Genomic DNA, 27,880 nt, shown 5'->3' on the forward strand with positions numbered 1-27,880 from the left:
ACTTTTGGTGTTTATTTATATATAAATATATAAAATAAAAATAATTGGCAAGGACTGATGCAATGTCGTCTTCCCATCTGGAGAGGTGGGTCTACTTCAGTTAATAATTATTTAGGTGCATTGTAAATATATGATTTAAATCCATACAAGTAGAAATATTGTCCTGTAAATCTTTCAATGCCGGGTGCGAAGATCTAACCATCTAAATTTTTAATTTGTTTCATGAATTTCTACAAAGCAGATTTTAGTTGCTGTGGCATTTCAAAGCAGCACATTAACACGGTTAATTTGTTTTATTTGTGCCAACCCAATGCAAAAAAAATCTTCTTTACATTTTTTTTGTAATGTTCCCCCGTCCTCACTCGTCCATTTATACTACACCGTGAATTCTATTTGTAATACTTTTAGGCAAGTTGCATTTTCTTCTGGACCACATCTGTAATTTCATAGAGACATAGATATTTATGGCTCTGGACACTCGTGACCCTTCTAATGCTTTTCAAACTATTGAATATAGTTGAAGCACTTTAAATAAAGTGTTTAAGAAGGAACTGCAGATGCTGGAAAATCGAAGGTAAACAAGAAAGCTGGAGAAACTCAGCAGGTGCAGCAGCATCTATGGAGCGAAGGAAATAGTCAACGTTTCGGCCCGAAACATTGACTATTTCCTTCGCTCCATAGATGCTGCTGCACCCGCTGAGTTTCTCCAGCTTTTTTGTGTACCTTCCACTTTAAGTAAAGATTTGGTTAGAGTGAATCAGAATTATTCAGAACTGAACCAGGTTTTTTGATTTGAAATATTAACTTTTACTGTCACTACATATCCCAATTTCCTCAGTATTTCCAGCGTTTTTTATGTTTTCATTGCTTTGAATATTTGGCAAGTCAGAGCCACCAAAATAAATAAATGTGAGGTGTTGCATTTTGGAAAGTCTAACATGGGCAAGACCTACACAGTGATTGGTAGGGCTCTGGGGAGTGTTGTCGAGCAGAGGGATCTAGGAGTGCAGGAACACAGTTCCTTGAAGATGGAGTCGCCAACAGTCAGGAAGCCAGTAGGCTTTTGGCACATTGACCATCATTCAGAGTATTGCGTATAGAAGTTGAAAGGTCATGTTGCAGTTATATGAGACGTTGGTGAGGCCGCACTTAGAGTATTGTGTTCAGTTCTTGGCAACATGTTATAGGAAAGATCTTGTGAAACTGGAAAGGGTACAGAGAAGATTTATGAGGATGTTGTCAGGACCTGAAGGTCTGAGCTATAGGGATTGCTTGTGGAGGCCAGGACTATTCCTTGGAACGCAGGAGGATGAGGGGTGATCTTATGGAGGTATATAAAATCATGAGGGGAATAGATCAGGTAGATGCACAGAGTTGCCCAGAGCTGGGGAATCAAGGACCAGGGGACATAGGTTTAAGGTGAAGGGGAAAAAAAATAATAGGAATCCAAGTGGTAACTTTTTCACACAAAGGATGGTGGGTGTATGGAACGAGCTGCCAGAGGAGGTTGTTGAGGCAGGGTCTATCGCAACGTTTAAGAAACAGACAAGTACATGGATAGGCCAGGGTTAGAGGGATATGGGCCAAATGCAGGCAGGTGGACTAATGTAGCTTGGGCAGGTTGTGCCGAAGGGTCTCTTTCCACACTATCACTCAATGGCTCTATAAACCTATGACAGTCTTGCAGTAAAGGTTTCCATTGACGTTTATTTTTTAAAGTTCTTAAGCATCGAGAATGGTTGTCAATCAAAGATTCTACCTAAATTTGTTGAATTTAAATTTGTAAATTTTTAGGATATTTTAACACACCTATTTGAAGTTTTGCAGTTTTTCAATTTTTGCAACACGTTCTTTTATAGATATAGAATTATAGAATTGTACATGAATGTTAATTGTAAGACCTGTTGCTGGTAACTTATTCTTCAGTGATCCATCCTGAATTCATCATTCCAAAGTCAGATGCAATGTAGTATTTTTGTCTTCACATTCAACCATAGCTGCTTTATCTTTTTCTTTTGTGACTCCCCAATTTTATTTTCTGTATCCGTCCCCATAGCATTCGGGCAGCACAGTAGTGCAGCGGTAGAGCTGCTGCCTTACAGACCTGGGTTTGATCTTGACTACAGGTGCTGTCTGTACAGTGTTTGTATGTTCTCCCTCTTACCGTGTGGGTTTTCTGCGGGTGCTCCAGTTTCCTCCCACACTCCAAAGACATCCAGGTTTGTAGGTTAATTGTTTTGGTAAAATTGTAAATTGTCCGTAGTGTGTAGGATAGTGTTAGTTTACGGGGTTATCATTGGTTGGCACGGACTTGATGGCCCGAACGGCCTGTTTCCACACTGTACCTCTAAAGTCCAAAGTTCTGTTTTACAGTCTCATTAGATTTGTTAACTGCAACACTTATAGACTGAAGATACTTTCTGCCAGACATATACCTCTTTTATTTTAAACTTTGCTTGTTATTTTATTTCCCTGGGAGGTAGACAAGCAGTTCTTTCTTAAACATTTTATTTCCCTGGGATGTCGTCACTGAACATTCACATGTAAATTAGCGAGCAGCCCCACAGCAGTTGCAGTATTTTAGTTACCAATAATGAAACCCGAGTAAAATACCCATTGTTCTATTTTTATTTACGATTGAAAAGCCTAAAGAGAATGGCAATAAACTCTGGGTTTGGGAGTTCCACACTCCCTAGTATAGAGCAGTGGCTGGACAGCACTTAAACGGCATTTACCAATGTAAAGTGGTGCCTAAATTATTGATAACATTTTCACACTTACTTTGGCACCCTGCTGAGATGGAATGTTCTATCCCTGACGTCTGGTAGTTGTCATTAACCTAAAATGTTTTTAAGAAATCCGTACCCTAGCTATAGGTCACTTTTATCTATTGTTCATCCCTTCTCCCCCTAGAAAAAACTAGGAGCTTCTTTAAGGCAGTTGTTTGGCATTTAAGTGACAATAAGAGTCAACTTAGCAGTAATCCTGGTTTGACATAATCCTGGCCATCAGCTTGTCAAGAGCAGCAAGTTTACAAATTTATTGTAGATAGAATTTCTTATTGTTTATAAACTCACGAGGGGGCATTAATTGGGCAAATAGCCGCAGTCTTATATTTTGGGTAGGGGAGTCTAAAATGAGAGGCATTGAAGACAAGGCAGGGATGGGATACTGAGTTGGATGATCAGCCATGATCATATTGAATGGCGGTGCAGGCTCAAATGGCCTACTCCTGCACCTATTTTCTATGTTTCTATAATGTTTTTCTCTGGAACTGTAAAGCTACAATGCTGTAAAACTATTCTGCACAATGAAACTATTCTGCACTCTGTTTTTCCATTTTCACTGCCTGTTACACTTGTGTATGGCATGATTGCACTCATATAAGTATAGTCTGATTTAATTGGATACCACGCAAACAAAAGCTTTTTACTGTACCTTAGTGCACACAACAATAATATAGCAAGACCAATTTAAGGTGAGAGGAGGAAGATTTAAGAGACCCGAGGGGGAACTTTTTAATCACAGACCATGGTGGCCGTGTTAAACATGCTGCCAGAGAAGTTGGTAGAGATGTGTACAATTACAACTTTCAATTTACTAGACCGGATGTGGATGAGAAGGTTTTGAAGGGATATGGGCCAGGCAAGGGAAGTGGGACATGCTCAGTTAAGCAACTTGGTCGGCATGGACGAGTTGGCCCAGAGGGTTTTTTCCCTGCTGTGTAGGTCTATGATTCTATATGTAGATTTATTGAATAAATAAAAGCACACGACTTTATGATACTTGCATTTGAAACTATTCTGTACCACCTGTGCAGTCCGTGTATCCCTTAATTACTGTAATCAGGAATTATTGTAATATTCAGGAATATATAAATCTCTGAATGAACTCTGATCACTGGGTTGGAGGATTCTGAAGTCTCACGATCTCTCAGTGCCGAGCTTTTTTCTTCCTTCCGTCTATTTAATTGCAGTAGATCACCTCAAAGCCACCTTGTATTAAAGACCAACATACGATATGCTTTCCTAACTCCTTGCCCCATTACATGGATTACAAGGACACGTGAACATTTGAATATTTCCCAGTTTGTCGCCATTTAAAAAATACAGTACTCCAGTTTTATGTTATTTTAATTGTTTACGGTTGGCTGAATAATATGTATCCTTTTACAGGTTTCTGGTCAACGAACTGAAGGAAGCTATTGCCGTGACAAAACAAAAACCAGAGAGGTGAAAGAAACCAAGTGAACTGAAAGCTGAGAAAAATCAGGTAGTGTGCAGTGATAATAGAATAAGGTGAAACTTATCATTGCAATCAATATTAGACACAACTGAAACCAAGACGAGGCAAAATGTTTTGTAATTCAAAATTGAATCTTTCATTGCTGCCTGGGAAAGACCCACGACTTGACAGTTGAGGGCAGTAGTGATCTAGACAACAACTGTCAGAGTCACATCAGTGCTACAGTTTACTGGAGGTAAATCTCTGTCTCCAGCAGACCCCAGACAGTGGAATAGAATCACCCTTGAAGAAACTCGATGTAACTATTCCAAGCATTATTTCCAAGGGACAAAACAATTTTGAAATATGAGATGAAAAGTAATAAAAATACAGGGAAAATGTCGCCTTATAACGTTTATATTTTTGCAATTTGAGAATCTTATTGCCCAAGGAATTTCACTTCCATTACAAAACTGAACCAGGAAAGCAAAATAAATTTGGATCGGATCCTAAATGGTAGGCATGGTGATCAAATCTAAGGTCTTCTGACTCTGGAAGTGAGGTGTTCAAGCAGACTAACACATATTTAGAATTTTGGATAAGCATATGGATATCAGGGAATGGATGGGATATGGATTATATGCAGGCAGATAACAGTTGGTAATAAAAAGTAACTGCTGATGTTAGTTTATACCGAAGATCCGCTTCAATGCCTGAGTAACTCAGCGGGTCCAGCAGCATCTCTGGGGAAAATGGATGTTTCGGGTTGGGACTCTTCAGACTCGGTTAGAAGTTGGTCTTGGCATCCTGTTCAGCACGGACATTGTGGGCTGAAGGGTCTGTTGTGCTGTACTGTTTTAGGTTCCATATATAATGCAACAGAATAAACAATTGTATGATCCAAATAGATATATATATATACAGTGCCCTCCATAATGTTTGGGACAAAGACCCGTCATTTATTTATTTGCCTCTGTATTCCACAATTTGTGATTTGTGATTTTAAAAAAATCACATGTGGTTAAAGTGCACATTGTCAGATTTTATTAAAGGGTATTTTTATATATTTTGGTTTCACCATGCAGAAATTACAGATGTGTTTATGCATATCCCCCCCCCCCCAATTTCAGGGCACCATAATGTTTGGGACACATGGCTTCCTTAATGCAGGTAAAGGAAATATCTCAGCACCTAGTCTTTCCTCCAGTTTTTCCATCACCTTTGGAAACTTTTATTGCTGTTTATCAACATGAGGACCAAAGTTGTACTGATGAAAGTTAAAGAAGCCATTATGAGAACCAAGAATAAAACTGTTAGATACATCAGCCAAACCTTAGGCTTACCAGAATCAACTGTTTGGAAAATCATTAAGAAGAAAGAGAGCACTGGTGAGCTTACTAATCGTAAAGCGACTGGCAATACCTGGAGTATGGAGGAGAGAAGGAACGGCCCAAGATGAGCATACCACCTCATCTGTGAAATATGTTGGTGGGGGTATTATGGCCTGGGCATGTATAGAAACATAGAAAACATAGAAAATAGGTGCAGGAGTAGGCCATTCGGCCCTTCGAGCCTGCACCGCCATTCAATATGATCATGGCTGATCATCCAACTCGGTATCCTGTACCTGCTTTCTATTACCCCCTGATCCCTTTAGCCACAAGGGCCACATCTAACTCCCTCTTAAATATAGCCAATGAACTGGCCTCAACTACCTTCTGCGACAGAGAATTCCAGAGATTCACCACTCTCTGTGTGAAAAAAGTTTCCCTCATCTCGGTCCTAAAAGATTTCCCCCTTATCTTTAAACTGTGACCCCTTGTTCTGGACTTCCCCAACACCGGGAACAATCTTCCTGCATCTAGCCTGTCCAACCCCTTAAGAATTTTGTAAGTTTCTATAAGATCCCCTCTCAATCTCCTAAATTCTAGAGAGTATAAACCAAGTCTATCCAGTCTTTCTTCATAAGACAGCCCTGACATCCCAGGAATCAGTCTGGTGAACCTTCTCTGCACTCCCTCTATGGCAATAATGTCCTTCCTCAGATTTACAGTATGGCTCCCTTACTTAAGAAACTAAATAATTTGATTAAATTCTGGAAAACACTTCCGATGTCCTTAATAGGCAGAATAAACACTATAAAAATGATCTTCTTACCACAAATCCTATACCTATTTCAATCAATACCTATATATCTCCCAAAAAAGTTTTTCAAAAAATTGGACTCAGACATTACAAATTTTATATGGGATTATAATCCCATAGAATACAAAGAGCACACCTTAATAAACGAAAAGAGTTGGGGGGGTCTAGCGCTCCCTAATTTTATGTATTATAATTGGGCAGTAAATATTAAAAATATGATTCACCTGCTGGACAACTCTGCCCAGCAGGTGGACTGGATTGTAATGGAAAGAGAGGACTGCTCTCCGTGTAATATAGGAGCGACTCCCTCTCACCAATATATTTGAATAACAAAAATTATAATAAAAATCCAATTATACATAGCACAATTAGAACATGGAAACAAATAAAACAGAATCTAAAATTAAGAAACCTATCTCTTTTAATACCAATAGTTAATAATCCATCGTTTAAACCATCAATTATAGACAAATCATTTATACAATGGGAAAGAATGGGAATCAAAACGCTCGAAGATCTGTATGAATTGGGAAAATTACTATCATTTCAACAACTACAACTGAAATATAATTTGAAAAATAATCAATATTTTAAATATCTTCAAATTCGTGATTATCTGAAAAAATATACAAAAGACTATCATAATATGCCTACCGACTTACTGGATGAAGCAATGAAGACAAAGGCGGAATCAGCTAATCTAATATCGTACCTATATAACATCATCTTAAACATAGAAATACCCACAACTGATGGAATTAGAAGAGACTGGGAACAAGAATTAGCTATAAAAATTTCAAAAGAGAGCTGGGATAATCACTTACTACAGGTGCATAAATGTTCGATCAACGTACGACATACTCTCATCCAATTCAAAACATTACATAGACTATTATTCAAAAACTAAAATAAATAAACTCTTCCCTAATGTCTCACCCATCTGTGATAAATGTCTGTGTCAAGAAGCTACCATAGCGCATTCTTTTGTTTTTTGTACAAAAATTTCTGGTATGAAATATTTGATATCTTTACAAAATTAATCAAAATAAAACTGGTACCAAAACCAGAATGGATCATTTTTGGAATATTGGAAGGTAACCCTGAACTAAACGTGTTTCAGAAGAATTTATTCAATTACGGGCTAATAATGGGAAAAAAGCTCATACTTAAATTCTGGAAAAATGCGCCCACACCAACAATAAAAATGTGGATATCAAATATGTTTGAAACATTACATCTGGAAGAGATGAGATTCCTCTTAGCAGGTAAAGCAGACCAATTCCAAAAGACGTGGTCTACGTTTTTGGAACTATTACAAGCATGAGGTGCAATAGTAATTTTAAAAATAAATAAATGTTATCAGGATCTGGCAAAACAACAAAAACAGACTTGGTCGGTAGTCCCCTTTCTGCGTAGTTTAATGTTATAATAGAGCGATTGTTTCTACTGTCTTTTTCCTTCTTTTCTAGGGTCTATTTTCTTTCTTTACTTCCTTCTCTAACTTCTTTTCTAAGGGGCTTTCTTTTCTCAACACTCTTACACTTCACGACTCTTGCGCACTTTCCTTACTTCCTTTACTTCTATCTTTTTCTTAAAGCTCAAAAAATGAAGCGGTACAAAAAATGTATTAAGACATGTGTTGTGTATTATTGTAGCTTACCGTACTTCTAATAAAAATAAATTAAAAAAAATAAAAAAAATAGATTTACAATATGGCTTCTGAAGGTACTGGCTCACTTATCTTCATTGATGACACAACTGCTGATGGTAGTAGCTTAATGAATTCTGAAGTGTATAGACACATCCTATCTGCTCAAGTTCAAACAAATGTCTCAAAACTCATTGGCCGGCGGCTCATTCTACAGCAAGACAATGATCCCAAACATACTGCTAAAGCAACAAAAGAGTTTTTCAAAGATAAAAAATGGTCAATTCTTGAATGTCCAATCGCCTAATCTGAACCAAATTGAGCATGCCTTTTATAATGTTAAAGAGAAAATTGAAGGGGACTAGCCCCCAAAACAAGCATAAGCTAAAGATGGCTGCAATACAGGCCTGGCAGAACGTCACCAGAGAAGACATCCCAGCAACTGGTAATGTCTATGAATCTCAGACTTCAAGCATGCACAGAATATGCAACAAAATACTAAGCATGACTTCTTTCATTTACATTACATTGCTGTGTCCAAACATTATGGTGCCCTGAAATCTGGGGACTATGTATAAACGCTGCTGTAATTTCTACATGGTGAAACCAAAATGTACAAAAATGGCCTTTGTTAAAATCTGACAATGTGCACTTTAAACATATGTGATTTTTTTCTTTTACAAATGTCAAATTGTGGAGAACAGAGGCAAATAAATAAATGATGGGTCTTTGTCCCAAACATTATGGAGGGTACTGTAGCTGCGATATTGTTGTCACGTAGACATAGTATGGACTGTAATGGGCCATTATTCAACACAAGTAGACATTCAGACTCTTGGTAAAACCTCTTGCGAGAATCTTTCAATAGAATCTGTCAAATTGAGTTTTTATCATCCAAACAAAGAAAACAGCAGGTGGTTGAATACAATTTCTATAGTTAAAATTGCAAAATTTACTTCAGTATTTTAAGTGCAGTCAAATAGTTCCACAGGGCTGCTTATTTACAGTGGGAGCATGCCTTAACGAACAAGACCATGAAACATCTTTGTTGGGATAAAGTCCTTATTGATGAGGAAACTGTATTTGAACACATTTTTATCTAATACTGCGTTAAAGACACTGGAATTAGAGTATCATGTAATGGGTTGTAATTGGGCTAATAGAAAGCAATCTAACATACAGCAAAAATCAATTTCCTGTCTGTTTAAGGAACAAAAACGGCAAATTTAACACAACAAAGCGAGGGTAACTCCTCTAGAACAAAGTGGTAAGTGCATACAATTTAAAGTCTTATTTTGTTTGCGGACAAATCCAACATTAATTACCCAACCTTAAATGCCCTTGAAGAGCCATAGTGATCCCTGTGGTGCCATTGCCTCAGTGTTGCTGAGTTGCACCTTTACAGTGGGAGCACACTTTAGCAAGATCATGAAACACCTATGTGAGGATAAAGTCCTTAATTTGGATGGTCTATAAGAACCGCAGACACTCAAAATTAGCATTGTGAAGGCTGACCCTCCATCTAGTTTTTGCTATAAGTTGATGTCAGTCTTATTGCCTTGATCTCAGTCCGAATGTTGCAAAATATCTTTGTTGAAGCTGTTTGATACCTGGTTTGCTGTAAGTCATATGCTTCGCTCTATTGCCCTCGTGTTTGGTAGATGTATGCGAGAAAGTGTTATGGTCATGTCGGTTTCCAAACCATATCTCTTTAGTGGCCCCTCACTGTGAGCCACAAGTGGCCTGCTCTCTTCAGTGTTGTTTGTTTATGCAGCTATCCTGGTGATTTCAAAACCAACCATTGTGAAGGTTAGTTTGGAGGTTGGATTCTTGGTTCCTGGTTACTTGGTCCTCCAAAATATTCCAACTGGAATTTAAACTGGAGGTGGTGAAGGGAGGGATTAAGCCAGAAAGGGTTATTGGGAAGAAAGTGCTACTTTAAATTTAGTTGCATCTGGTTGGGTAACTATAGTTTGGTGGAGATTATTCCATGCTTTAATTGTGCGTGGGAAGAACGAATTGCTGTACACATCTGTCTTTGTAGCTGGGATCACAAATTGGATCGAATGCCCTCGTCTGCTCCTAATTGGTTTGGGGTTGGTGTAGGTCTTGTGATCTATGTCTAGCTGACCATTTCTGGGTTGTATCAGCGGTTGCTGCCTTCAAATGTCGATTAGAATTGTTTTCTCCCTAGCAGCAGCCAAAGACAGGAACTGGCCATTTAGGATGTTCAATCTTATGGAAGGACGGGTAAAAAAGAGGAAGGAAGTGGGCTTGGATTGTCAGTACAGAAGCGATCAATGCGATGAGGAAGTCTTGGAAAATTCATGATGTGGAACCGAAAGGGACTGGAATTAGTCAGGAAGTTAGAGGTGCATGCAAGGAAGGTGCACCTGTAACGGGTGTTGTTATTCTCCATCTAGGTTGGCCAGACCAATTTAACAATAATGCCACAAAAGTCAGTATTAGTAAAGTAATTGTGCTAGGGATATAAAAATGGAAATACTGGAAGAACTCAGCCAGTCAAGCAGCATTTGTGGGGGGAATAAAGCCAGTCAACATTTTGATTCATGGATCCTTCCTCCCTCAGAACTGGGGGAAGAGAGGAGGGCTTGCAGCTTAAATTAAAGCCTCTGGAATGGTGTTGATGAACTGGCATGGATTAAGAATTGGTTGACCGTCACTAAACACAGAGTAAGAGTAAATGTTTTGTTTTCTGATTGTCAGTGGTATGCAGCAAGGATCAGCACTTAAAACCTAGCTATTCTCAATATATATTACTGATTTGTATGAGATACTGATAAAACATACCTACATTGTAGATGAGGCAAAGTGGGTGGTATGGGGTGGGAGGGGAAGCGGTGAATCCTTGTATAAGTTGAGTATTGGTTATTTTTTCCTGTCCTGGGGAAAGTGAGAGGTGGAAAAGAGATACTTAGTGTTTTGGAATGTCCTCAACTAGTACTAAATAGACTTGTATTTTTTAACAATGTACAATCTATCAGTCAAATATCATAGGCAGATCATTTTACTAGTCCTCATGGTGTCCTTGTGATGGTCAATCTGAAGAAGGGTCTCGACCCGAAACAATAGACAATAGGTGCAGGAGTAGGCCATCCGGCCCTTCGAGCCAGCACCGCCATTCAATGTGATCATGGCTGATCATCCCCAATCAGTACCCCGTTCCTGCCTTCTCCCCATATCCACTGACTCCGCTATCTTTAAGAGCCCTATCTAGCTCTCTCTTGAAAGCATCCAGAGAACCGGCCTCCACCGCCCTCTGAGGCAGACAATTCCACAGAATCACAACTCTCTGTGAGAAAAAGTGTTTCCTCGTCTCCGTTCTAAATGGCTTACCACTTATTCTTAAACTGTGGCCCCAGGTTCTGGACTCCCCCAACATCGAGAACATGTTTCATTGCCTCTAGTCTGTCCAAACCCTTAATAATCTTATTTTTCAATAGGATCCCCTCTCATCTCCTGAGTATACAAGCCCAGCCACTCCATTCTCTTACCACATGAGAGTCCCGCCATCCCGGGAACTAACCTTATAAACCTACGCTGCACTCCCTCAACTGCACACAATACTCCAGGTGTGGTCTCACTAGGGCCCTATACAACTGCAGAAGGACCTCTTTGCTCCTATACTCAACTCCTCTTGTTATAAAGGCCAACATGCCATTTGCTTTCTTCACTGCCTGCTGTATCTGCATGCTTACTTTCATTCACTGATGAACAAGGACCCCCAGATCCCGTTGTACTTCCCCTTTTGCCAACTTGACACCATTTAGATAATAATCTGCCTTCCTGTTTTTGCTACCAAAGTGGATAACCTCACATTTATCCACATCAAACTGCATCTGCCATGCATCTGCCCACTCATCCAACCTGTCCAAGTCACCCTGCATTCTCATAGCATCCTCCTCACAGTTCACACTGCCACCCAGCTTTGTGTTATCTGCAAATTTGCTAATCCCTGTATCTAAATCATTGATGTATATTGTAAATAGCTGCGGTCCCAGCACCGAACCTTGCGGTACCCCACTAATCACTGCCTGCCATTCTGAAAGGGACCCGTTAATCCCTACTCTTCATTTCCTGTCTGCCAACCACTTCTCTATCCATGTCAGCACTCTACCCCCAATAACATGTGCACTAATTTTGCCCACTAATCGCCTATGTGGGACCTTATCAAATGCTTTCTGAAAGACCAGGTACACTACATCCACTGGCTCTCCCTTGCTATTTTCCTAGTTACATCTATAGATAGTTACATCTTCAAAAAATTCCAGAAGATTAGTCAAGCATGATTTCCCCTTCGTAAATCCATGCTGACTCGGACCGTTCCTGTTACAGCTATCCAAATGTTCGGCTATCTCATCTTTTATAATTGACTCCAGCATTTTGCCAACCACCGATGTCAGGCTAACTGGTCTACGATTCCCTGTTTTCTCTCTCCCGCCTTTCTTAAAAAGTGGGATAACATGAGCTACCCTCCGATCCACAGGAACTGATCCTGAGTCTATAGAACATTGGAAAATTATCACCAATGCGTTCACAATTTCTAGAGCCACTTCCTTAAGTACCCTGGGATGCAGACCATCAGGCTCTGGGGATTTATCAGTCTTCAGTCCCATCAGTCTATCCAACACCATTTCCTGCCAAATGTGGATTTCCTTCAGTTCCTCTGTCACCCCAGATCCTCTGGCCACTACTATGTCAGGAAGATTGTTTGTGTCGTCCTTAGTGAAGATAGATCCAAAGTACCTGTCTCCAAACTCCCTCCACCACCTTCAGTTTAAATTCCAATTGGAATATTTTGGAGAACCAAGAAACCAAGAACCAAGAACCTGTTCAACTCATCTGCCATTTCCTTGTTCCCCATAATAAATTCACCTTTTTCAGTCATCAAGGGTCCAACTTTGGTCTTAACTAATTGTTTTCCTCTTCACATACCTAAAGAAGCTTTTACTATCCTGCTTTATATTCTTGGCTAGCTTACCTTCGTACTTCATCTTTTCTTCCCATATTGTCTTCGTGCCTCATCTTTTCTCCCCGTATTGCCTTTCTGTTGTTCTTTAAACGTTACCCAATTCTCTTGCTTCCCACTCATCTTTGCTACGTTGTACTTCTCTTTTATTTTTATACTGTCCCTGACGTCCCTTGTCAGCCACGGTCACCACTTACTCCCCTTAGAATCTTTCTTCCTCTTTGGAATGAACTGATCCTGCACCTTCTGTACAGGGGGGGGGGGCTGGCTGTGTATGTGAACAGATCATGGTGCCGGGATGCTGTGGTGATTTCCACCTACTGCTCACCCCACGTGGAGCTAATGACTGTGAAATGCCGACCCTTCTACTTACCCAGAGAACTAACAGCTGTCTTCATAACCGCTGTCTATGTACCACCGAGCGCGGACGTGAAGGAGGCTATGACAGTGCTCTATAACAACATCAGTGAGCAGCAGAGGGAACATCCAGATGCTTTCTTCATGGCAGCGGGGGACTTCAACCAGGCAAGTCTCAAATCTGTTCTGCCTAAATTCTACCAGCACGTGAACATTGCAACCAGGGGGAAGAACAAACTAGACCTGGTGTACACCAACATTAAAGATGCATATAAAGCAGCCCCCCTCCCCCATATCGGCAACTCTGACCACTTAGCGGTCATGCTCACACCTGCATATAGACCCAGGGTGAAACAGGACAGGCCAACGGTCAAAGATGTCAGAACATGGCCACAGGGAGCAACGGCAGCACTACAGGACTGTTTTGAAACCACACAGTGGGCCCATCGTCAGAGAGGCAGCAAGAGACGACAGTGGCATCAACCTCCAAGAATATACAGAATCCGTCATCGCATACATCAACAAATGTATTGAGGATGTAACGGTGGTAAAAACCATCAGGAGGCGTGCCAATCAGAAACCTTGGCTAACTGGGGAAGTGTGTTCCCTACTGAGAATCCGGAATGCAGCATTCAAATCTGGGGACAACGAAGCATACAAACTGGCAAGGGGTAACCTATCCCGGGGGATCAGGGAAGCGAAGAGGCTGTACGGACAAAAACTGAATAGCCACTTCGAAAATGAAAAAGACACACGCCGCTTGTGGCAGGGATTTCATACCATCACTGACTACAAGCCCCCCCCGATGCGAATATGCCAAAGCAACCCCTCCCTACCAGATGAACTGAACGAGTTCTACGCACGGTTTGAGGTTAAAAACAGCACCCAGACACGTGCACCACTGCCATCTCCCAGTGACCAGTCGCTCAGGCTGTCCGCAGCCAGAGTTAAAAAGGCCTTCGCCAGCGTCAATCCACGCAAAGCTGCAGGGCCAGACAACATTCCTGGATGCGTTCTAAGAGACTGTGCCGAGCAACTGAAGGATGTCTTCACAGACATTTTTAACATCTCACTCTGCCAGGCAGTAGTGCCGAATTGTCTTAAGAGTGCCACCATCGTCCCTGTACCGAAGAAACCAAACCCAGCCTGCCATAACGACTTTCGACCAGTGGCCCTAACACCCATTGTAATGAAGTGTTTTGAGCGACTAGTTATGCAGCACATCAAAAACAGTCTACCTGCCAACCTAGACCCACTGCAGTTCGCCTACAGAGCCAACCGATCCACAGAGGACGCAGTCTCAACAACACTGAACCTCGTGTTGTCACATCTCGATCGGAAAAACACCTATGCCAGGATCCTCTTCATAGACTTCAGCTCCGCTTTCAACACAATCATCCCGCAGCAGCTGGTGGAGAAGTTGGAGCTGTTGGGGGTTGATGCTGGCACATGTAGCTGGGTCCTGAACTTCCTGTCGCAGCGGCAGCAGACAGTCAGGGTGGGCAGTAGGACATCAAAAACGATAGCCGTGAGCACTGGCTCACCCCAAGGCTGTGTCCTAAGCCCCCTTCTGTTTAGTCTGCTGACACACGACTGTACTGCCAGACTCAATAACAACTTCATCAGCAAGTTCGCTGATGACACAACAGTAGTGGGTCTCATCAGTGACAACGATGAATCGGCGTACAGGATGGAGGTGGAGCTGCTCACAGGTTGGTGCAAATCCCACAACCTCATTCTTAACGTGGGAAAAACTAAGGAGATGGTGGTTGACTTCAGGAGGGCGGGGAAACAACACCATACACCTCTGCACATCGACGGAGCTGATGTGGAAAGGGTCAGCAGCATGAAGTTCCTAGGACTACACCTGTCTGATGACCTGACGTCCACGGCCAACACCACAGCTCTGGTCAAGAGAGCCCAGCAGCGACTTCACCCCCTCCGAAGACTACGGAAAGCAGGCCTCCCCACCACACACCTACGGACTTTTTACAGGGGGACTGTTGAGAGCACACTGACATACGGCATCACTTCCTGGTTCGGGAGCTGCAAGGCGTACGAACGTCACCAACTGGACAGGATAGTGAAGACCGCAAGCAGGATTATTGGTGCTCCACTCCCCTTCCTGCTGGACATATACAAGAAGAGATGCATCAACAGAGCCATCTCCATCATCAAAGACCCTTACCACCCATCGCATGACTTTTTCACCATCCTCCCATCTGGGAAGAGGTACAGGAGCATCAGCTGCAAAACCAGCAGGATGCTCCTCAGCTTCTTCCCACAGGCTATAAGACTGTTAAATGAACTTTCCCCCCTGCCAAGTATCGCGCACAAACACCCCGCTGCCAGTCGGAACGGCTGTTGAATGTTATTGAATGTTATTAGAGGGTTAAATTGTTCATGACATGTATTTTAACTTTAATTGCTATTTATTTTGTAACGAAAACTGAATGGACACTGGTCGAGAAACGTTTTTTTTGTTTCCTCTGAGTATGCGAATACTCAGGAAATGACAATAAAGATTTACAATTTACAATTTACAATTTACAATTTCCAGAAATACCTGCCATTGTTGTTTCACTGTCATCCCTGCTAGGGTATCTTTCCAGTCAACTTTAGCCAGTTCCTCCATCATGGCTCCATAGTCCCCTGTATTCAACTGTAACACTGACATCTCTGATTTACACTTCCCCCTTTCCAATTGTAGATTAAACATGATCATATTATGGTCACTACCTCCTAATGGCTCCTTAACCTCAAGTTCCTTTATCAAATCCAGTTCATTACATAACACTAAATCCAGAATTGCCTTCTCCCTGGTAGGCTCCAATACAAGCTGCTCTAAGATTCCATCACATAGGCACTCCACAAATTCCCTTTCTTGGGGTCCAGTACCAACCTGATTTTCCCAGTCTACCTGCATGTTGAAATCTCCCATAACCACCGTAGCATTACCTTTACTGCATGCCAATTTTAACTCTTGATTCAACTTGCACCCTATATCCAAGCTCCTGTCTGGGGGCTTGAAGATAAGTCCCATTAGGGTTTTTTTTACCATTACAATTCCTTAGTTCTATCCATACTAACTTCACATCTCCTGTTCCTGTAATATGGTTGAGTTCTTCATTAGGATGGAGAGTGACATTGTTAATTCAGAACAATGGTTCTGAACTTAAAGAAAGGTAACTTTGAGGGTATGAGACGTGAATTGGCCAAGATTGACTGGCAATTAATTCTAAAAGGCTTGACGGTGGATATGCAATGGAAGACATTTAAAGACTGCATGGATGAACTACAAAAAATGTTCATCCCAGTTTGGCAAAAGAATAAATCAGGGAAGGTAGTGCATCCGTGGATAACAAGGGAAATCAGGGATAGTATCAAAGCGAAGGATGATGCGTACAAATTAGCCAGAAAAAGCAGCATACCGGAGGACTGTATTTCTGGAGTAGTTCCAGAGGATTGGCGGGTAGCAAACGTAACGTAACCCCACTTTTTAAGAAGGGAGGGAGAGAGAAAATGGGGAATTACAGACCAGTTAGTCTAACATCGGTAGTGGGGAAACTGCTAGAGTCAGCTATTAAAGATGGGATAGCAGCACATTTGGAAAGTGGTGAAATCATTGGACAAAGTCAGCATGGATTTACGAAAGGTAAATCATGTCTGACGAATCTTATAGAATTTTGCGAGGATGTAACTAGTAGCGTGGATAGGGGAGAACCAGTGGATGTGGTGTATCTGGACTTCCAGAAGGCTTTCGACAAGGTCCCACATAAGAGATTAGTATGCAAACTTAAAGCACACGGCATTGGGGGTTCAGTATTGATGTGGACAGAGAACTGGCTGGCAAACAGGAAGCAAAGAGTGGAGTAAACGGGTCCTTTTCACAATGGCAGGCAGTGACTAGTGGGGTACCGCAAGGCTCAGTGCTGGGACCCCAGCTATTTATAATATATATTAATGATCTGGATGAGGGAATTGAAGGCAATATCTCCAAGTTTGCAGATGACACTAAACTGGGGGGCAGTGTTAGCTGTGAGGAGGATGCTAGGAGACTGCAAGGTGACTTGGATAGGCTGGGTGAGTGGGCAAATGTTTGGCAGATGCAGTATAATGTGGATAAATGTGAGGTTATCCATTTTGGTGGCAAAAATAGGAAAGCAGACTAATATCTAAATGGTGGCCGATTGGGAAAAGGGGAGATGCAGCAAGACCTGGGTGTCATGGTACACCAGTCATTGAAAGTAGGCACGCAGGTGCAGCAGGCAGTGAAGAAAGCGAATGGTATGTTAGCTTTCATAGCAAGAGGATTTGAGTATAGGAGCAGGGAGGTTCTACTGCAGTTGTACCGGGTCTTGGTGAGACCACACCTGGAGTATTGCGTACAGTTTTGGTCTCCAAATCTGAGGAAGGACATTATTGCCATAGAGGGAGTGCAGAGAAGGTTCACCAGACTGATTCCTGGGATGTCAGGACTGTCTTATGAAGAAAGACTGGATAGACTTGGTTTATACTCTCTAGAATTTAGGAGATTGAGAGGGGATCTTATAGAAACTTACAAAATTCTTAAGGGGTTGGACAGGCTAGATGCAGGAAGATTGTTCCCGATGTTGGGGAAGTCCAGGAAAAGGGGTCACAGCTTAAGGATAAGGGGGAAATCCTTTAAAACCGAGATGAGAAGAACTTTTTTCACACAGAGAGTGGTGAATCACTGGAACTCTCTGCCACAGAGGGTAATCGAGGCCAGTTCATTGGCTATATTTAAGAGGGAGTTAGATGTAGCCCTTGTGGCTAAGGGGATCAGAGGGTATGGAGAGAAGGCAGGTACGGGATACTGAGTTGGATGATCAGCCATGATCATATTGAATGGCGGTGCAGGCTTGAAAGGCCGAATGGCCTACTCCTGCACCTAATTTCTATGTTTCTATGTTTCAATGTCACCCCTTGCAAGGAACTGAATTTCATTCCTCACCAACAGAGCTACCCCACCTCCTCTGCCCACCTGTCTGTATTTTCGATAGGAGGTATACCCTTGAATATTCAGTTCCCAGCCCTGGCCCTCTTGCAGCCATGTCTCTAATTCCCACAACATCATACTTGCCAATTTCTAACTGAGCCTCAAGCTCATCCACTTTATTTCTTATACTTCACGCATTCATATACAACACTTTGACCTTGATATTCACCTCCCCTCTCGCACCACTCACAATTGGCCCTGACCTTACTCTCTTATCCCTTCTCGAACTTTCCTTCCCACTAATTCGAGAATCTTTTGTAACTTTCCCTGTACTCACTTCCCCTTCAACTCCCATCTTTTTACTCCGAATTTGTCAATCCCTCCCCCCACTATTTAGTTTAAACCCACATTGTTGCCCTAGCAAACCTGCCTGCCAGAACGTCGGTCCCCCTCCAGTTAAGGTGTAACCCGCCCCTTTTGTACAGGTCACCCCTACATCACCCATTCCTTCTCTCCAGAGATGCTGCCTGTCCTAATGACTTACTTCAGCATTTAGTGTCCAACTTCATTTGACTAGTCATTCTTTAACCTAATAATATGATGCAATGGGATTATGTTTTCATTATTAGAACATAGGAGAGTACAGCACAGAAACAGGCCATTGGCCCACAATAACTGTGCCTAACATGATGCCAATATAAACTATTCTCATCCGTCTGTACTGAATCCATATCCCTCCACTCCTAGCATATCCATATGCCTCTATCATATCTGCCTCCACCACCACCTATGGCAGCATGTTCCAGGAACCCACTGCCCTCTGTACAAAAAAAAATACTTGCCCTGTATATCTCCTTTATTCTGAACATGTTGAGAATGCTGACACAAAAAGACATGCACAAGTGAAGGACATTCTGTTTAACTGGTTCGAAATTCCAAAGCCACAGGTTAATTGCAACCATTGTCAATCACTTGAAAAAAATCAATCATGCTAATTCATTTTAAAAATACAAAATTAAGTTAAAGGTTTCACAGTTGATGATAATAAACCTCGATTCCATCAGCATTTACCGGCATTGACAGCAGAAAGCCGAGAACAGTTCCTGCAATCTCGAGTTCCTGCCAAATATTCAGCTTGATTGAACAACATCCATTCCGAAAAGAGACACAAGAGACTGCAGCCACTAATCTGGAGCAAAAAAAGCAAACTGCTGGGGGAATGAAGTTCCTCCAGCTGTTTGTTTCATGCATTCTTAATATATCAGGTGCAGCAACAACCAACAGCAGCTATGTGTACAATTGCCTTTGTACTGTGGCACAGCTACAAGCCAAAACATCGCACTTCACATTTGCATCCGTAAAAAAAAAAAGAGAATACAGATGCAGGCGATTTGCAAAATAGGGATTATAACTAAAAAAAAAAAACAGGAGCAACTCAGCAGGTCAGGCGACATCTCTAGAGTATATGGATACGTGAGGTTTTAAGTCATGGCCTTCCTTCAGACTGCCCGAAACGCCACCTATCCATGTTCTCCAGAGGTACTGCCTGACCCGGTGAGCTACTCCAGCACTTTGTGTCCTTTTGTGTAAACCAGCATTTGCAGTTCCTTGTTTCTACAGTGACTGTAATACATTTTCTTCTAACAGATAATAGTTAATGTTTCATTTGATGATCGACGTAGAAACTGTAATTGTTCACAGTTTTGTCTAGTGCTGAGACATACATTGAAATGAGAGCACCAGGCAACAAGTTGAAATTGGGCTAACAGTAAGCAATCTAATGTACAGCAACAATACCAACTTGTTGTTTAAGAAATGGAGATGGAAAATTTAACGCAAAAGGCGGATAATTGCTAAAGAATTAGGCAGCGAGTGCATAAAAATCAATGTTTTGTTCATTCTAATGCCATTGCCTCAGTGCTGTTTAGTAAGATAACAGGATTTAGAGACACCAACAAGGGGCAAGGGACAATGGTGTGTCCAAGTTAGGACTGCATCACGATGGTTGGGGGGAGGACCAAGGAGAGGGGGAACTGGCATGGGAGGAACTTGCAGGTGATCATATTCCTTTGCATCTGCCTCCTTTGTTCCAGGTGGTGAAGGTTGCAGAGTTAGGAACTGCCGTTTGAGTGTTCATTGCGATGCTGATGGGGATGGTGCATCCATTGTGTGCTGGAGTTGGAACATCATATTGTAGCTGTGCATGTGTTAGTAGGACCACAGCTGAAGTGTTGGGTGCTGTTCTAGTTGCCATGCAGTGGATAGGTTGCAATGGGCTAGAGGTGGCACAGGTGAGATTTATGGGGTGTTGGTGGTATTGGAAAGCATGGGTTGTGGGGAGAGGCTGCATGGGCTCAGGCGGTTTTCCCTGGATTGAAGAGGCTTAGGGGTAACCTTGTGGGTCTGTGTGGAATCATGAGGATTATCGTGGTCTTTTTCCCAGGGTGAGGAGAGTCTAGAGCTAGAGGGTATGGGTTTGGTGTGGGAGCAGAGTGATTTAGTTTAGTTTAGAGATACAGTGCGGAAACAGGCCCTTTGGCTAACTGTGTCCGTGCCCACCAGCGATGCTCTCACACTGATACTATCCTACACACTAGGGACAATTTACAATTTTACTGAAGCCAATTAACCTACACACCTATGTGGCTTTGGAGTGTGGCGGGAAACCGGAGCACCCGGAGAAAACCCACGCAGGTGTCATGGGGAGAACATACAAACTCCGTACAGACAGCACCCATAGTCAGGATCGAGCTCGGGTCACTGGCGCTGTAAGGCAGCAACTCTACCGCTGCACCACCGTGCTGAGTGGGGCCGCAGGGATGGGTTTTATCATACAGAGGGTAGTGTGTGTGTATGGAGGAACATACTGGAGAAAGGGGTGTAGGCAGGTGCAATTGCAATGCTTGAAGGACATTTGGGCTGAGGGGTTTGCAGGGATGTGAGCTGGCAAATTTAACACGACAAAAGGAGGATAATACCACCACAACAAAATAGGGAGTGCATAAAGATGAAGGTCTTATTCTTTGTGTGGGCAAATCGAACATGTGTGATTACCTTCGGATATGCCTTGGTCAGCATGGATTGTACTGGGCCAATGGGCTGCTTCTCTGCTGTGCTCAGTAGGATGGGGCAAGATAGTTGGGATTGTGTGGGATAAAAGACCAGTAAATTCAATCAAGTTTATAAAAATGTGCATGAAGATTTGAGGAGGCACAAGAGAAGAGCTTTATTGGAGGCAGGAGCCTGTGACTTATATCACAAAGGAGCAGGACAAAGATAGACAACCAGACCATGGGTACTTCTGGAGTTGGTGGTGATTGATGAGAGGCAATGATGCTGGAGCAGATGATGTTTGCAAATGAGCAGGAAGTGTGGAAATGGCACATTAAGTACATCAAGTGCAGCTTGAGAGAAATAAATGGGGTGAATGCACAGAGTCTTTTACCCAGGTTTGGAGAATCAAGAGATAATCGGAAGCTGCAGGGCAACTTTTTCACGCAGAGGGTGGTGGGTATGTGGAACAAGTTGCCAGAGGAAATATTTGAACCATGTACAATGACAACATTTATAACACATTTACACAGGTACATGATTGGAAAGGTTTAAAGGGATATGGGCCAAACGCAGATAAATGGGACTAGCTTAGATGGGGCATCTTAGTTGGCATGGACAAGTTGTGTCGAAGGGCCTGTTTCAGTGCTATATGACTCTAGGTATGAGTGACAATGAAAGCCAGCACACTAAGCTTCCAATTATACAGTATGTATTCTTAATGTGTCTTGTAGTTTTGCAACACCTGAGCATGGAAGGTACTGACATGTTTAAGGTAAAGAATGGATTTGTGATCCAGAAGTGAAGTCAGTGAGTGAATGAATGATCAAGTGGATGGGCTAAGAATGGGTTTTGATGAGCAGAGCAATGCTAGTTCTGAATTGGTGCTTGAGGAAACCAATCCATGCTAATGAAGAGTTAATACCAGTGCTAGGAAAGTTGGGCAACATTTTATAAGATAAAGACGCACAAAACCCAAATATGTTGCAACAACGCTTTTATTTATTGAAAAAAACATTGTTTTTCAAAAATTGTACAATTTCAGTTTTTAAAATCTACATTACAAATGCAGAATAAACTGACTTCACTTAAACAACACTATGGAGTTTACGTTAGTGGACCAGCATCCAGAGCTTGGCTGATTAAATGAATGACAGGTTGTGAAATAGAATTCAACTATTCGTGTGTTTGCTCAAATAATATGAATTGCAAGCTGCTCTTTATAGTCAAAGTCAAACTGGATCATTCCTCTTGAGTGAAGGGGCCCTTCTGCCATTACCCAGTGTAACCTACTCAGGCAAAAAGTCACATTTTGGTGTACGTGTAGATCATAAAAGGTAAATTATTGAAAGAATAACAAATATGCTGAAGTACAACTGTGTTCAGGGGATCATCTCTCTCTGTATTGTGTTGAAGGGATGAAGTATTGAAATATGAATTAGATTTGATGGCCAATGATAGGAAATGAAGCAGCAAATACAACACTTTACCAGATTAAATTCAGAAAGGAACGTAAGAGGTTTAGTAGCAAGATCCTTTAATGATTAGTAAAGAACCGTTACAAAATGGTGTCAGGGATCGCCAGCCTAATAACAAACTTTAAAATTTAATGGCTGCAGGGGCAATGCGGGAAACCATAGGACTCTGATTTAGATTAAAAATGAACTGAATTGAAGGATAGTTTGTCTGAATGAATCTGTCTGTACGGGTGCTGCCATTTGCAGTGGAAACAAGTTTGCCTACACCCTGGACAAGTCGTATTTATAGAAGGACATCTTATTAATATTTAACCTGGCTCAAACTAATTAATGGGATTCCAGAGAGATGGGACAATGGGTGACATGTGCACCGAACAGAAATGATACAAGATCAGAGGAAAGGAATAAAACCAAATGAGCAACATAGAACGGATCTGAGAACTCCTTCCTCAGACCCTTCCCCTGGTTCATTCATTGGCATCCACAATGGAAGGGCTAGGATGCTAACACCAGATGTCTGTGCAAGTCTGGAAGAGGATGTAGGTTTGATTGTACTTTGGAATAATGAGCAATCTTTCTCACTGTCCTCCAGCAAGAATATTTAGCCATTAGCATATGTTCTGTAAATGGCAAGGAGATTCATAAGTGTCTTAAAATGTGCAAGCCAGGAAAAAATATATTAACTTATGCTCTCTTAAGGTGATAACTCTGAGGAGATATTAGGAGCAAGATTTAAGCTTCTTAAAGGAATAGATAGATGGAGCAACAACCATTTCCACTAATATGACCTTTTGATAGTGTCCCCATAAAACAAAATCTGATGATAATATACACATTACTTTGATAAATGGTCAAATGCCATAAAGTCCTGAATCAGAACAGAAATAGGCTTGCAAGAGGAAATTTTAACTGCATTATATATAAATCAACTGCCAAAAGACAAAATCTGAAGAAAAATAATAGTGACTTGGATAAATGTTTGGAAGATTGGATAATTTAGTTTTTAGAACCAATTTGAGATTTTCCCTTGTACCAGACTATTAGTACATTGTGCCAATTCTTATTTTGTGGTACATATTTTCTAAATATAATAATTCTCCTCTTACATTCAGCCAAAAATAAGTAAGAACTGCTGGCAAAGGATGGTTTCTAATCTTGAGAAAGCAAATTGAAGGGTACAAGAGTATGCGCTAATGAAGCCCATTATGAGGAAATGTTGTCTGTTGAATGAAGACAGATGAATTGTTTTCAGAGCAACAAAAATAAAAGCTTTTATTTATTCATTTGAATATAAAACAGGCGTTATCACAGATGTACAAAGCGTACTGGTGGTTTAACATACAAGAAAGATTGCTGTCCTTTGCACAGTAAAATCCATTGTGATTGGTTGAGTACACAACATTCTCTACCAGTCACTGGACTATATGACTGAACGCTGCTAACATTCAACTGATAAAAGGGACAGTCTTCCCTTGGGTAAAGTGTCAAGCAGGATAATAATAACAAGCACCGTGAGGAATCTGATCCTGTTTTTGATATTATATGCTCTTCATGTACCTTCCATTTTGTGCATGTGCATCATTTGATTACATGGTTTTCTTTTACTTCAAAGCACTAGATCACAAGACAAACAGTTTTTATACATTCTAATGCATGGTTTAACTATAGTAAGTTTTCCTATTACGGGACAAGCCTTCTTTATTGCTGAGTCTGTGAGGACTCTGGATGGTTGCTTCTTCCATTCTCACAACAAAACAAGAAATCTACTTTACTACAAATAGTAAATGTTAGACTCTCTTTACAAATGGCAGGTAGCACAGGACGCAACAGACCTGGCATAAAAAATATGATAAACCTTGCTAAGGCAATATTACCCAATGTGTTGGATTTGGTTCTCAGGACCTGGGAGCAGTATTACCATCCCTACTATTTATTCTTCTTTATTTCCTCAAAAATGGCAAACACCATTTTGATGCACCAGAGGATATTCAATATCCTTGGGCTTGGTCACTAATTAAGGCAGTATTCTGTGTTTCATATCCAATCAGGCAACTCAGGGGTGCCAGCTACTAAACAGGTGTATCTTCTGTCAAGTTTCTGCAGTACTGCTGTCAAAACACAATTGGAATTATTTGTTTAACTGTTGTCAATCTCTCGCTCTCTCTCTCTGTTTATCTAGCATCTCTTACCAATTAATCATAAACCAGCAATATTTGAAGAGCTCTTAAGAAATTTACTGTAGACCAGACCCGGTCTGTCTCGAAGCACATGGGAGAATGTTTAGCTTGGCAAACGGCAAATGACTAACAATGGAACATGGGCTTGTCACAAAATGGAGTAAGGGAAAAGTTACCAGCCACCATTTTGTGTGCCTATTGCATCTTTTAGAGCAAAAATTAAAACTCACATTGCAAAATATTGTTGTAAAAGATTATAAAAAATTAACACTGTTTCTTGTACATTAGTTTCTTAACCTATAATTAAAAAGGTTTACTGGAAAAATGGCTCTTTTGCAGTTAGTTATTTTTGTAATTTTCTTAGAACCCAAAACAGGTTAAGAAAAAGTCTTACCATAAATACAATTAGCAGCAGTAAGTAAAAAGTATAGCTGTCAGTTTGGAGATTAAAGCACATGGGGATGTTAAAGTATGTGCACATCCTGAAAACCACACAACCTGCTCTGTTTAACCTGCCACATGTGGAGAGTCTAACAACAGTCAGTGTATGTGTGCACATGCAAACACAAAGTTATTAATGAACACCAGCCAATCTGGCACAATACAATTTTTTTATTGATTTTTTAAAATATTTTTAGTGCACTTTAAACTTCAGTTAATTCACAAGCATAAAGATGTCCACAGATCTTTTCACAAACTTTTATCTTCTGATGGAAGGTGCTTGCGTACATCACATCATGTGCTAGGATACTGCACCTCTGAGGTGGACCGAGTGAATAACACAACCTTACGTTCATCTTAAAAAACTGGGACACCATGCAAGTAAGAATTACTGCATTTTCAATATTTCTTCCATTGGTAAAACCAAAGATCTGATGAATTACCTCGAATATAGTGTGCAGATGTGAAGCTATCCACATAAAATGTAACACTTTGCCTTTTAATAGCAAACATTTAAAAGAGTAAAACATTCTCAAATGTCTCTCTCTTAATATACTTCTAAAGAACAAAATAAATTAAAACTGTTTTGTACATAATTACACAATATGAAGTTACTCAGTGTTTTTTCTCCTTTTTTTGTAGTACAATGGTAATCATCACACATGAAAACTTATCTGAACCCTATTACTGGATGGACCTGCAATCTACCCCCCCATTGTTAGGTGGCAGACAGCTCCTAATTGTCCTTGCGCGTTTTTCCCCAAGCCCTGCTTTGAGAGGGAACCCATAACTTAGTTGCAACTCTAAAGGTGCAGACATGGTAGATGTTACTCTTGTACCTCTTAATATCAAATACCAGACCTACAAGAAAATAAAAGGAGGAACAAAATATCTTCGGTCAGTCATTTCTAGGTAGAAGGTAAGGTTTCTTGTTTACAACTTTTGAACGAATTTTGACCAAATCTCAAGAATCGACAACCTAAAATACTTGCTTTTTTTTGCCACAGTATGTGAATACATAAACAGCACCCCCTTAGAGGGCAGATTAAAAAACGTTTAGCAACTTCAGCTGACATAACTTAAAAATACAGAGCGCAGATAGTACACTTACTTTAAAAGCAGTTAATCAACCAACAAGCAAGAAATCGATTCCATGATGGGATTTTGACCTTCAAAGGGCTGTGTACTAATCATTGTCTTTGTGGTACAAAGGAATAGTTTCACATCTTTGTGACGAGTCACTAGTGCTTGCAAGTGCAGAAAGTCCCCCTCTGGAGCAACCATTTGTCTTTCGGTTTCTGCACATTTGTGGTGAACACCAAAGAGTCATTTTTACATATGTACATACACATAGTCAATGGAAGCCTTGAACAAGAGGCTACATGTTGTAGGCCACATAGATCGGATCGAGTTGGTCTGCCAAAAATCCATCCCTTAGATGCATGCGTTGCTTTTCTCCACGAGAGTTTATTGGGATCACTCCGACATCTACCACAACTACAACTCCTACAATCAGGTAATGTTCCTCCAGAACCACATTAGTAACCAGGGGAACAAGGTCCAAAGCCTCCTGTTCTGATCCATCCAGTTCCACAACCACCACCAAAAGATTAGTCCAGGTAAACACCGCACTGAAGAAAAAGATAAAGAGAGAAATAAGTAAATGGTAATGCTAGGCTTTATTTAAAAGTTAACTCTTTGATTCAGTGAATATTTTCAGTAGTTATTTGATTTGTATTAATTATCGAACTACACCAGGAACTGCCGAAGACACAAAGTGTTGGAGTAACTCAGCGGGTCAGGCACAATGTCCTGAGAACACGGATAGGTGATGTATGTGCAGCTGCTAGTTTATACCGAAGACAGGTACAAAATGCTGGAGTAACTCAGCGGGTCAGGCTGCATCTCTGGAGAAAAGGAATAAATGAAGTTTTGGGTCGGAACTCTTCTTGAGGCTGATTGAGGTGGGGGAGGGGGGAGAGAGAAAACTGAAAGAAATGAAACCTGGCCAGTGATAAGTGGATACAGGTGAGATTTTTTTGGCTAGGTGGATGGTTGGATAGAGGCCAGAGATGAAAAGACAAAAGATGTGAGATAAGGATTAGAGATTTGCAAATAATGAAGCTCGTAGAGGGAATGTCGGTGGAAGGAGGAGGGGAGAAATGGGTGCAGGTCCAGGTTGGGCACAGGGAGGAAAGGGCACTCACATGGGCCCCAGCTATTCCTGCTGTTCTGTTGGTTACGTTGAACAGTCCTTGTTTCAAACGTACACTGCAACCATCCCCCAACTTTTGCTGCTACATTGATGGCTGCATCAGGGCTGCCTCCTGCACCCGTGCTGAACTCATTGATTTAATTAACTTTACCGCAAACTTCCATCCTGCCCTGACATCTGTCTTCTCTTTTTGA

The 27,880-nt window shown here is 41.2% G+C and overlaps 1 protein-coding gene across 5 annotated transcripts in view; it reads right to left on the reverse strand.

Moving 5' to 3' along the window:
- Positions 1 to 20,981: 20,981 nt before the first annotated feature.
- LOC129714836 (disco-interacting protein 2 homolog C) overlaps positions 20,982 to 27,880 on the reverse strand; it is a 540,592-nt gene continuing 533,693 nt past the window's right edge. For all 5 annotated transcript variants that reach the window (XM_055664689.1, XM_055664698.1, XM_055664678.1 and 2 more), the window contains one exon: positions 20,982 to 27,102. In XM_055664689.1, the coding sequence (XP_055520664.1) occupies positions 26,850 to 27,102 (253 nt within the window). In that variant the 3' untranslated portion in view covers positions 20,982 to 26,849. The remainder of the gene's footprint in view (positions 27,103 to 27,880) is intronic.

The sequence above is a fragment of the Leucoraja erinacea genome, chromosome 2 (genome assembly GCF_028641065.1).
Source record: "Leucoraja erinacea ecotype New England chromosome 2, Leri_hhj_1, whole genome shotgun sequence".
NCBI lineage: Eukaryota > Metazoa > Chordata > Chondrichthyes > Rajiformes > Rajidae > Leucoraja > Leucoraja erinaceus.